Raw genomic sequence first — 12,931 nt, 5'->3', positions numbered from 1 at the left:
GGATAGTAAGGAAATGGACAGCAGAAATCAGTCAAAAAGTTCCCAAGCATTAGACTGCATTGGGTAGTGATGAGGACAAAAATGCCCTTGAGCAAGTCCTTGTTTAGGTAGACTGGGAAACGGACTTTAATGATATTAATATGCTGCACATAATCAAACATTTTTTGGGTTCTAATGGCTTCCGTCATCCACAATTCCGAAAGAAATTTTACTGGTGATGAATAGTACTGCAAAACTGGCAAAAAAATATATCGTGCAAGCTTATGTTGGAAGCACACTTAAACCGGTTGAAAGTTTCGTAAGAATTCTTCTAGGTTTCTTCCAATTTGCATATTGAATTATGATGTAGTGCCCGCATCAGATGAGCTGCTTCCCCTTGTCGTAGGTAATCGTTGAAAGCATTTAGACTTCTGAGCACTGAAGTGTGCGAAAGGATCAAAATAACGCAATATATTGCATCATGTATCATAGTCACCTTCCAAAAAGGGATTTTTCAAAGTTATTTTTGTTTTTATTTTTGGATCAGAAAGCTGCCTTAATGAGCGACAGTTTTAGTAGCCATGCGAACATGAGAGTTGTGAGTCATTCCGTGTATGCGCCTTCCCCCATATCGAACTCATTTATCTTAACCTTGAATGTTCTAGATTTAACTCTTTGTATAAAGAAATGGGGGTCATGCTAGCAGGCTGAAACTGTGTGAAACTTGTCTTAATGTAAAACGTTTGAAATGAGTGCTTTTCCAATATATGTATTTTCCAAAACTTATCAGTGCTTCCGACAAAAAATGATAAACGAAATGAAAATGTGCAAGAATGCAAGAAATGTTGTTACTTGATCCTGAAGAAGTTTGTCCTTGAAACGGACGAAGGGAAGACTGATAGTAATGCCTCCTCCAAAGCAACAGTCTATCGAAGGGAAAAAGACGGAAAATTATTGTCACACGTTTCCAGAACAATATTTGTGGCCAATGATCAATTGCTCACGAACGCTTTTAAAAAAAGAAAACAGATTTCAACAGATTTGAAAACCAGATTTGGACGAACAATCAGGGTAAACAGGGTATAGAAGCGATGAATTTATATTGCTGCCGTTATCCCTTTTATGGGGTATAACGGGTCAACCACACTTACGGGCCGTCCCTGCTGGTTTGTTGAAATCAGCTCCAGCTTCCTTCAAGCATTTCCGAGGTGTTTGCGTTCCTCGTCAACTGTTCTGAGTTGTTGAGAAGTAGGACATGCTTCAACTATTTATAATGGTGTCTGGTCATATGGATAATTCAGGTATTCTTTCTTCACTTTCTGCCTGAACGGCAGTTCCACAGATTCGGAAATTGAACAATTTTCAGAAGAAGTCTCGAGAACGATATTTTGGTGGGTAATGTTTACAACTGAATTTTCAGTGTTGTGGAAAAAAGTGGAGAAGTTCGTAATGTTAATGCATCCACTAACAAGGAACCGAAAAAAGAATCATTACCAAACAATGATAGACCTCAAGTCAAGCAAATAGGGTCGAATCGAAAAGAGTTAACTAAAATCACACTAAATTCCTAGCTTAATTGTAGCGATTGCTCGAAAAATCATAATCTTTCTAAATAAGTGTAAATTCTCAGCTTATCTGTTTTGAGCAACGTGAGTGCTGCACTGTTTTTTTAATTACACATTGTCAAGAATCCTTAGAAGGTTATATTTTTACAAAAACTGCTGTTTCAGGATTTGAGTTAGTCTTGAGTCCACCATCAATTTGATGACGGATCGTGCCAGGAGCATGGAGCAATTAATTCCTACTCTCTACAGCCTGGATGGCTCATTCTGGATAACGACACAATTTAAGAATTTTAGATTGTTTTATGGCAAACAACTGGTAGAATCAGGACCGCCTCCAATCCTCAAACAAAATTTTTTATCTAGGCTTAGGAGAGATAAGGCGTAAATCGCCGATGTGCGACCAACTCCAGTAGTCCCTTTCACACTTCTCTATTGGGCGGAGGTTCGGCAGTCTCTGAAAAGATGCCTCTCTCTATATGTCAGCAATTTTTGAGTTACATTTTGAAGTAAATATTGTTAAGAATATTTGGTCATCCATTGTAATCATACCAGGTAGTATTGCTTGTACATGAGGTGGATCAAAGGGTCAGACCCACCTTCTTGGCAAAGAGGGAAACAAGCACGTGGTGGCTGGTTGAAATGTTTGTTGTGATAAAGTCCTCAGTGGAAGAAAGTCTCAAACATTTTTGGGTAATCCCACGTAGGTCTGTAGAAGCGGAGAGTTCCAGGTATCATATCTTTGCATGATTGTCAGAAGGAAATGTTAACGCCCAATTTTTCGAGAATCAATTGGCGCTTGACCATAAGTTCGATCTGGTAGCACGAGAACCTACACAGTTTTCTGGGAGCAAAATTTGTCTTAAGTCACTTTCAACCCCAGTTGTTTGTGATTGGTCCTTTACAGAAGTTCATGCTGGTTGTTGTTGATACCACTATCCATGGGGGAGGGCTATTTGATTTCGGAGTGGAGTTTTTATTTCATTTTATTTTATTTCAATCTGATGGCGACACGAAAGAGGGCAGGGGTGTTAAATAGGCTTCAACTGGTATTTTTATTTTAGCGTTGAGGACGCTTTCCTATTATTTGATCCTTTTATGGGCGGCAAAGTTAAGAATTCAGCTAGAGCCTCTTTGCTTCACAAAGAGAAAGAATTGAGGTAACGAAAGACATCTTCCAGTCCTGTTTTCTATGGTTGGCCGTCTGGTGGGAGTTTTGTTCTCATTGCCGTTGTTACCGCAAATCATGGGGGAGAGTCTTTGAGCTCGGGCGTGAAGATGTCGATACTTAAGGCGACTGAGGTGATCAATAGGCCTTACTTCCCCTACTTTCATCTTGAAGGCAAAAGTCATAAATACGTCTGACGAAAATTCAGAATTTTCCAAATTAATTCAGAATTTTCCAAACTAATTTCAGAGCTTTCTAAACTAAGTGGAGATTTTTCCAAATCCATTTGAGAATCTTCCATTTAAAATCCAAATTTTCCCATTTTCAATTCAGAATTTTTTAATATTTTATTATACAGTTTCATACCAACTTTTTACCACTGGATAATGCTGGTGCTGGGATTCTTTGAAAAGAATCTAGAGCGCCCGTCAATTTTTTATGATCATTTACTTTCATGAACTGGTATGAGAATATAATGGTCGAATGGTGTCCTCTAGGACGAGTAAGTGTCTGAAATCGCCAAAATTTAAACTTCTTAATAATGAGGTTCTAGAGGAAACGGCTGGGAAGCATTTCAGTTAAGTCCACGATTTTATTTCTAGAGGTCATGCAAAAACAGCAAATTGAGGGGATTACATTTACATTTACATTTATATTCCAGATCGAATACCAAATTAAAATAAACAATGGCAGAAATTTGATAAGCCATTGCCGAAAACAACCCCATCTCGATCCTTATTCAGTGGTAAAAGGTTGGAATAAAACTTTAGAGTAATATATAGGAAAATAATCTGAATTGGAAATGGAAAAGTGTGAATTTGAAATGTAAAATTCTAAATAGATCTGGAGAAATCGGAAGCTAGTTTGGAAAGTTCTGAAATTAGTTGAAAAATTCTGAGTTGGTTTGGAAAATTTTGAATTAGACTTGCAAACCCTATACTGGATTATTATTGGATTATTATTATTATTTTCTTTCTAGTAGAGAGTTTCGAAGTTGAAAAGAACTAATCCGATTTTTCTTTTCGATTTCCCCTGGTTTTAGCTCATTTGGTACAGTTCCCCCGGTTCCAGAATAATTGTAGAGTATAAGACCGGTAACTTTACCAATGAATTTTCAAATTCCTTTAACTTATAAATGTCTACTTAAATTATTAGATTTTCAGACAGATAATTAGAGACTAAGACTAATAATCTTCTCAGTAGTAGTAGTAGAAAAAAAAAGTGGGAAAGTTGTCCCGATTGACACTAACTATCACGATAGAGAGTGATATTTTGATACACAGTGAAATCAGTGGTTGAAACCACGTGTATTCTTCCATAAATGACAGCGGTTATCCGGATTTTGGCCGGATTTATTAGACGACTTGGCAGGTAGTGTTATAGGACTTAAATCACGGTGTTTCTAAGGATCATAAGGAGGAAAAAGAAAATGGAGCTCACCGTTCGTTTCGCAAGTATCATTTTATGTTTGTGTTAACACCAACATTTTGAAAACACTTGGGCACTAATGAAAGGAAACAGTCGTGTTCGAAATAATAGTATTTACCCCATACTGCAAGGGAAGGAAACGGCATCCGTTTCTTTTCCTTTGATCAAATTATATTACTTCAACTTTCCTGGCAAGCGCGACAATAGTTACAAAAATTAAATGTCCGTTTGGGCAGAAATGTCTTAAAATACGAGGGTCATACAATAGGTAACAACGTAACGAGGTAACGAGACAGTAGAAGGGCGACATGGGATGAAACATGGATACATTCTTTTTTTAAGGATTGCGGGGTCCTAAGTCCGCATCCACTTGGTGTCGGACCGGACCGGATGCGGACCTAAGACCCCGCAATCCTTAAAAAATATGTTCAGCTCTAGTCAAGCTTTGGCCCAAAATATGGGCGGATCTACGCTCCATATAATATAGTCATGTCATGTTCTGCTAATTATATAAAGGAGCACTTAACAGAACTAGGCAGAGGTGAGCAGCGTCTGACGATTTACCTCTGTCCTGGTAAGAAAGCAATCTTCGGCTAATAGAGATATATTATTTTGAGCAGGAATCTAAGCGACAAATCTTTCATTGGAAGCAGGCGTCCAGACAAAACAAACTTCTCCCTCTCGAAAAGAACTTCAGAGACATAGAAGAAGTCATGCTTAGAATATTTTGGGATTCACATTGGTCTATTTATTGCTCTCAAAGACGAACGAGCCAAAAACGCTCTGTTTTATAGTGATATGCTCACAAACAAAGTAGGGCCTGACATTCAAATGGAACGTGGTGACCTCCTCACGGAAGATGTGATTTTATCACTTGAATATGCCCGCCCATAAACTGTGCAGTTCAATCAAGACACACTTAAAAAACTATATCCCTCCAACAGTCCTGATATCGCACCAAATGACTTCCGTTTGTTTGAAACCTTCAAAGAGACTTTACGTGGATAACATTTTCGATACAGTGAGGAAGTTGAAAATCAAGTGGAAACGTGCTATCAATATACTGATGGCTTCGTGCCAAATATTAAGGTTATCATCGTTGAGTATGAAGTGCATTTGTTGCTCGTTGTAACAAAGCCCTTTTTGTGAATTACTGTACAACCCGTATTTCGGGAACCATTTGTTTCCTTCTTGATTTTGAGATCTGCAATCCTTAATCTTCTAGTCTCCAATTTTCTAACCATTAATCTTCCAATGTCAAGATATGTCACTGAAAATAGGATAAAATGGTTCCCGAAATACTGTACATGCGTTAATTCAAATTTTAGCTAAAAACAGAAACATATTTCTTAAGGATTGCGGGGTTCTTAGTTCGCATCCACTTGATGTCGGAGCTGACCGGAAAATATGTTCACCTCTGGCCAAGCTTAGGCCCAAAGTTTCGGCGGATTTACGCTCAAAGTAATTCGTAGTCATGTTGTATTCTGCGAATTATATAAAGGAGCATTTAACATCTGCGAGCCGCTTTGGTCACGCTGCTCCTAGGGCATGATTTTCCTCTGCCCTGGTAAGAAATTGTAAAGCCGTTTTTTCCTAATATTTTCAAAAACAGAAAGTTAAAGGCATTCTTAACTTTCAGTTGTATCTTTTCCGTTTATGATTTGCTTAGATGCAAAAATATAAGAAAAATCTGTGGATCACGTAGGTGAAAGTTAATGAGAAAGTAGATCGGTACCACATTTCACACTCAAATTGACTGCATCATTATTTGTACTATTGCCAAACTATAAAGAGAAATTTATATCTCATGGGACCTTAACAGTATAAAAAAGAAACAAATACTCAGCATTAAATATTGTCTTGTCAGCTTGATTAAGTTGATAAATAATAGGATATTTATCCTAATAGGTCAAGTTTCATTGGGGTATTTTCTATTCAAATCAATTTCGGAAAGTGCACAGTCAATGCTAATGAAGTACCGAATTGCGTTGTTATCAACTTGCTTTTATAATGTTTTAATCCCGCCTTGATATCACCCCACCCCACTGAATCCGGATCTATGGACATTTCTTATTAAATATGCCATGTTGAACTTTAAGAAAACACATCATAAATTTAATAGAAAAGCTCGAAAACAAATTTCCTGTCCAACGAGATAAATACACATTCATCAATAATGCATCAAATTTCGTGATTTGAAATTTGCATATAATATAATCCCTCCCCCTTATGAAATTTATATTTTTTGAAAACTGACCAATCAGAGCGCGAAAGTTAATCGATCACTTTGTAATAAGCCTCGGTTATTGCTGGATTCGTACGTTGTTAGCGCTTTTGATTACATACATATGTGCAAATATAAGGTCCGTGCAACATTGTCGTAAAGGTTAGATCCAGGGATGAGATAAAAAGATATGTAAACCTACACGTGTAGTTTGAAGGTCCAAGTAGCAAATGTGATTTGCACATGTGATTAGGACTGTTATGCAATCGTTGGAAAAAGATGAAAAGATGACTTGGACGATTTAAGCAAATTTACTTGTACTTTGGCCATAACTTGGGGAAAAAAGACTTGTAATGGAAGTCTTCAAGTACACTTGTCCATCCTGATAGCGCAGATTAAGAAAAAACACCAAAAAGCGCGGAGAAAGTTTGGTAATACCACCTCAAGAAAGCTTGAGATTTCAGAGGAATCGAAAACTCTGGGTCATATCAATAATTTTCGACGCAACTAGGTTTTCCCATATGTTGTTTTCATTCAAAATATGGAGAAATAATTTTCTTGTCTGCCTCCTCTAATGCATTGTTCTGGAGTCATTCCTAGGAAATTTATAAAATATTTATTTTTTGAGTAGAACCAGCAAAAGCAGTTTGGTATCTACTGCAGCATCTTTGTCAATTTCCGTATCTTTGACGGGGATCATACCTAGATCAAATTCCTCTAGTAAAGTCAGCTTTATTCTTTCACGTAGTCGACTCTTCATAAGATTGGAAACGCGCTCTCTTCATTATTGCTGCGGAGGAGTCATCAGTATTGACAGCCGAAATTCGTTCTTGAAATTTGATATGTGTTAATTAGAGGCAAGAAGAAATCAAATTTTATTACTCTGCTGCCAGTACGCAGAGAATAAATATTTTATTGTTCACTAAATTAACCTTTTATCCTTACTACCTATCTACAATCATCATCTGTTTCGACTTACCTTTGAGTATAATCGCTGACAAATCAGATGCACTTAACTTCGCAAAAGGATTTTCCGCTGCCATTCTGTAGGTGTTGCAGCCGATTCAGACGCCAGATGTGGCCTTAATAGATAATCCGAAACAATGAACTACTCCAGATACGGAAACAGAACAAAAACCGCACTGAGATCAAGTACAAGGGGCGGGTACTGAGATAACTAGATATCATAAGTTGAGTCGTCAAAGCACAATCAATAATCAAGTACACTATCAACTTTAATCAAATAAATTCCACCCAACTATTCATCACACTATCAATTTCCAAATTATGATTCACCTTAAGAATTTCAAATCAATCATCATTATCGCGAACACTTGTCTCCACAATTCACATATGTCGCGGTAAAACAGTCGAGCCGTGTGTAGTGAATTTTGTTAAAAAAGATTCTGAATTCCAACTGATTTTTCATAGACTATAAACAAAACGAGATACAAACAAAGTTCCGACACTAGAAACAATATTTACGGAAGTTCCATAGAATCCAATCCAAAGAACAGGCGATGCAGATGAGTTCACAGAGTTTGAGAAGTTCGCCCCCTACTCAAGACGTACTCGACCGCACTCTAAGATCTTGTATCTTATCTAGACTAGCTTGAGCTCGAGACTCGGACTCAGAAGCCACCATCACTTGCTACAGCCAAAATGTGACTAAGAGGCGCCGCGCAACATTCACGCCGCCCGCACTCAGTACAGAGCCACAAAGTCGAATCAAGACCACGAGCCACCAGCACCAGCCGTTTCTACACACTTGGCCTGTCTGTCGGTTCGGTGGTGCACGGTGCACAGTCACGACGTGACGGTGACGACACGGGAAACGGACAAACTTGCACCGGCTTCGGCACCATCACACATCGACGTCATTGGCATGGTCACACACTGCAGCCAGGCAACGCAACTGCAACCCACCGGCGAGGGCCGGGAAAAGGACATCACAGCATCCCGACAACAACAGCTCAGCCTTGTAGCCCAAGCAGGCGCACAGGCACATCCTTCATGCGACCGACGGGCGACCGTGCACCCTCGTGAACATATGGGTCAACGGGGTGATGTGGCGCCCAACGTGGGGGGAGGCAGCATCCGTCTCTGGACCAAAACGTAGGAAGCGAATGAGTGTTAGCGTATCAGTGGGAAATTTTCAGATTTCCACATGTGAATTGAGTTCTAATAGTTGGAAATGATAATCAATTTCTTTTCCTTTTACTTCTTAGTCCATTGTACAGAAAAGATTTCATCCTAGAGTGGCTTCGAGCTTCAAGGACCGCAAGCAGATAAAATCTTTGCGAAGCTATGAAAGTTTAGATTTATGTTAGGAACACAAAAATCTGGAAGATACAAATAATTTCTCAATGGAGATCACTTTCTTAAACTGAGAGTTTCCGAAACAGTAATTTTATAGAAAAGAATTAATATCGACAGATTTTAGATTGTATCTTTTACAGGCAATCAGTGTTCAGGGCTGAATATGGTATGGATCGATGCAGTTTTATGCAATCTGTATATTAAAAACGATCCTTGGTCCATGCATAATATTGACAGAAGGGATACATGCTCGTTAAATAGCCAAACTACTCCTATCTAATGTTTCTCTGTTGATTAGATACTATCTTTTCTTTCGGGATTCATGTAATTATTAGATCTAAATTTTTAGAGATAGTTATGTATGTAAATATTGAAATTTTGGTTCTCAAATTAATCACTATCTTGGATACCGCGGTAGAGGGAACATCCACAACTGACTACATTCTCATTTAATACTCATTTTTGGCGGATATGGGACTTTACCTAACATCTTAAGGTCTAACTGAAGCAAGATGTTCCTTGTTCTTTGAATCCTACTGGGAGATAATAATAAGAGGGGGAAAAGGTCATCAGTAACCAAATAAAAAATTAGCAGAAATATAAATAATTCCTCCGTTGTCGATCGCAACTCCTGTTGAGAAAGTAAGGGGGTAGATGAGTACGTATCTGAGCGAGTGAAGTTGGTTATAACTAATTTGGGGCCTCAAATTAGCAATTTTTTGGAGTGATTTGAAAAACTGGCTTTCAATTGGAAAGGAAAAAACAATTTGGGAAATCGGGAGCTGGACACTTCAGGTATTCTTTTATAAAAACATTTGAGTGGACAATTGTCCCATTAGAACCTAAGACGTAATATATGCATATACTATGTAAAAATATCCACTTTCGCGTGATTTTGACATTCAAAGTCTTGAATTCACACAGAAGCGACAACTTTGACCTATTATAACTTTGTTAGGTTGTTGCAAATGAAATGTCGGATATTTGAGTAAAATTTCAAAAACTATAACTTTTATGAAAATTAATTTTATTAGTCAAAATAAGAACCAGCAGCTTCAATGCACTTCTCCCAACGAGATACAAGGGCATTTATTCCAGTTTCGTAAAAGTCTGGGTTTCTAGAGCTAAGAAATTCTTCAAAGGCACTTTTGACAGCTACTTCATTGCTGAATTGTTTCCCCGCCAAAAAGTGATCCAAATGCTTAAAAAAGTGGTAGTCGGTTGGCGAGAGGTCGGGTGAATATGGTGGATGAGGAAGAGTCTCATATCGTAATTCATTTAATTTTTGGACCGTCATTCTGGAAACATGAGGTCGGGCGTTATCATGGAGCAGTATCACTCCATCTCTGTTGACCAATCTAGGCTGCTGAACACGTAATTTCTCGTGCATTTCATCAAGTTGGGCACAATATTTCTCTGCATTAATTGTTTCACCACGCTCCAAAAACGAATAATGAATAATTCCAGATGCAGACCACCAAACAGTTACCATTACCTTCTTCGGGTGAAGGCTCGGTTTTGGCATGTGTTGTGGGGGCTGATCGGCATCTAGCCATTGCGCTGATCTGCGACGGTTGTCGTACAATATCCACTTTTCATCGCATGTCACTATTCTGCGCAAAAAGGGATTGTTCCTGTTGCGGTTGAGTAGAGAACTGGATATTTCCATTCACAGCGCCATGTTTTGCTCGTTGAGTTCATGCGGAACCCACTTATCAAGCTTCTTCACCTTTCCAAGCTGTTGTAAGTGCCGAGATACTATCGAATAGTGTACGCCTATTTTCTCTGCAATGTCACGAATCGATGATCGGGGATCAGATTCCACTATCAAACGCAACTCGTCGTTGTCGATCGATGGTCCTGGGTGTCCACGAGGTTCACTTTGGAGGGTCATGTCGCCTGATCGGAATTTTTCGAACCACCGCTGTGTCGTTCGTTCGTTTGCTGCGTCAGCTCCAAATGCTCTGCAAATGTTTCTGGTTGCCTCCGCTGCGTTGTGACCAAGTTTAAATTCATATAGAAAAAGTAGACGTTTTTGACTCCCTTCCATGCTTTTTTCTTTGAGTTCTACTTGGAACTTCAATGACGATTGAAACTGAAATGACTCCTTGATCGAACGAACGACTATTTATACTCAATTATCCCATACCACCAGAGTCACCTTGCGGCAGTTTTAAACATTAAAATCATAACTAACTTCACTTCATTGAAAAATCCGACATTTCATTTGCAACAACCTAATAATAGTGCGATTTCCACCAAACTTGGTAGGATTTTTCTCTATACTACAGCCTACATTGCCGCAATTTCGTGATTCTAGGATGAATTTCAGGGGGTTTTGCAGTCATTTTCTAAAAATTATAGTTATTTACTATTATCAATTTCATTTGAAAACACATCGATATGTAGGGTATTTCGGAGCCAAGGCACCATATAGTGCCAACCTCTTGATTTTTTCAGATATTTCGGTTGGGTTGTTTCTAAGATTGGGTCTGTTAAAGAAATGATCAATTTCGATTCCCTGCACTCCCCACCTTTTCAACAAATGTCAAAACTAAGACCGGCAGAAAGGACTAATCGAGACCTTTCATTTGAGATCCCACATGGCTATAGTTGAAGGAAAAAAATGTACACTCCCCTTTTAAATGTATAGGGACCCCTCTTTAAATTTAAATTCATTAAGTGACTATAAGCGTGAGCATTCATAGTTACCGCCTTCCAAACAAATTTGGTGTCAATCGCTACAACCGTTTCCGAGAAAAATGCGTTTGTCGGACAGACAGACAAAAACAGGCGAAGCGGTAGAACACTGAGATCGCGGACAGGAAAAGCTGATGTAGACTGGAAATTGGAGCATACACCAATTGTAAGTACTGCCAAAATCTCAGTGGCAAACGGCGACAATGCTGCAATCGGCGACGAAAAAGATGCGTTCTTAAAGCTAAGGGTGATGATCTCGAATCCAGTTCGTAGGTCCCCGATACAACGTGCATGGTAAAATAAAAAGCCAAGTGCGTGCTATACGATCAATGTATTTTGAGGTAGGGAATGAGCTACACTGCTCCAAGAAAACGAACGCCACAGTAGAAGTAGCAACGCAAACGTCGTCAAAGTCTATACCCCCCGTAGTAACCCAGACTAGAGGTGATAACACAGCAGTGGATCGTCTTCAAGACGGAAGAGAGACACCAGAGACCCGCAAAGGGTATAGGGATACTAATAGAGAATCCCCAGAGTAAACTCCAAAGCAAAATAAGGGGAAAACACAACCGGCCCAATCAACAGTCTTACCTAAAGAAAGTTTACTCAACCATCTGGAAATACGCATCAATGCGTCTACTTGGACTAAAGAAGAGAAAAAAGGAAACCCGCAAAAGAAATCGTGGCCAGATGCGCTGATTATAAAAACAACAAGGGAGCTGTCATATGCGAAGATCTTGCGGAAGGTTAAGGCAGTCAGTTCCCTTGAGGACTTGGGTGAACATATGAACAGGATGAGACGCACGCAGAAAGGTGATCTACTCCTAGAGCTTAGGCCTGGGAAGAGTAAGTCTCACGACCTCCATAAGAAGATCGCATCATTAGGGGGCAAAGTAGCGGAAGTAAAGATGAGCCAGGACTAAAGGCTGATTGAGTGCAAAGATCTGGATGAGATTACCTCAAAAGCGGAGATCTGCAAAGCCCTAAAGAGTCAGCTACAGGCTACGTAATGGTGGTACTCAGACGGCCACAATTGTCTTGCCATTCGAAGCAGTGAAAAAGTTATTGCTGTTGGTAAAATTCGCTTTGGCTGGGTCAGCTGTCGACTACGAGAGCAGATATCGCCAAGGAGATGTTTCAAATGCCTGAAATTTAGACACATTTCAAGAAACTGTACAAGCAAGTACGATGAATCTAAGTTGTGCCGAAGGTGCGGAGAGGAAAGGTATAATGCTAAAGAGTATAATGCGAATCCTAGATGCCTGCTATGCAGAGAAACACAGGAGAGTAACATTGACCCTATCACAAACACCCGAGGTTCAAGAAGGCGATTTCAGCTTTTCATAAATGAAATTCCTACAGCTCACTGTCCCTGCTTGCCTGCTTAAAAATAAAATTGACGTTGACGTCATATGTAAATACTATACAAATCTTCGCAGTGGTATTTTTGTATCAGACAAAAGCGGCAATCTGGACCTGTAGAAACCGAGCAATCGAAGAGACAACAATATCTCAGAAGACACACGGGCCAAAGTAGGCGGCATTCACGCT

At 39.3% G+C, this 12,931-nt stretch overlaps 1 protein-coding gene across 1 annotated transcript in view; it reads right to left on the bottom strand.

The window, feature by feature from the left end:
- Positions 1-8,449, bottom strand: part of LOC119646592 — a 78,795-nt gene extending 70,346 nt beyond the window's left edge. The window contains exon 1 of the mRNA XM_038047085.1: positions 7,341-8,449. Within this exon, the coding sequence (XP_037903013.1) occupies positions 7,341-7,404 (64 nt within the window). The 5' untranslated portion in view covers positions 7,405-8,449. The remainder of the gene's footprint in view (positions 1-7,340) is intronic.
- Between the last annotated feature and the right edge of the window lie 4,482 nt (positions 8,450-12,931).

This window comes from Hermetia illucens, chromosome 1 (assembly GCF_905115235.1).
Source record: "Hermetia illucens chromosome 1, iHerIll2.2.curated.20191125, whole genome shotgun sequence".
Taxonomy (NCBI): Eukaryota; Metazoa; Arthropoda; class Insecta; order Diptera; family Stratiomyidae; genus Hermetia; species Hermetia illucens.
This window is presented reverse-complemented; position numbering and strand designations above follow the sequence as displayed.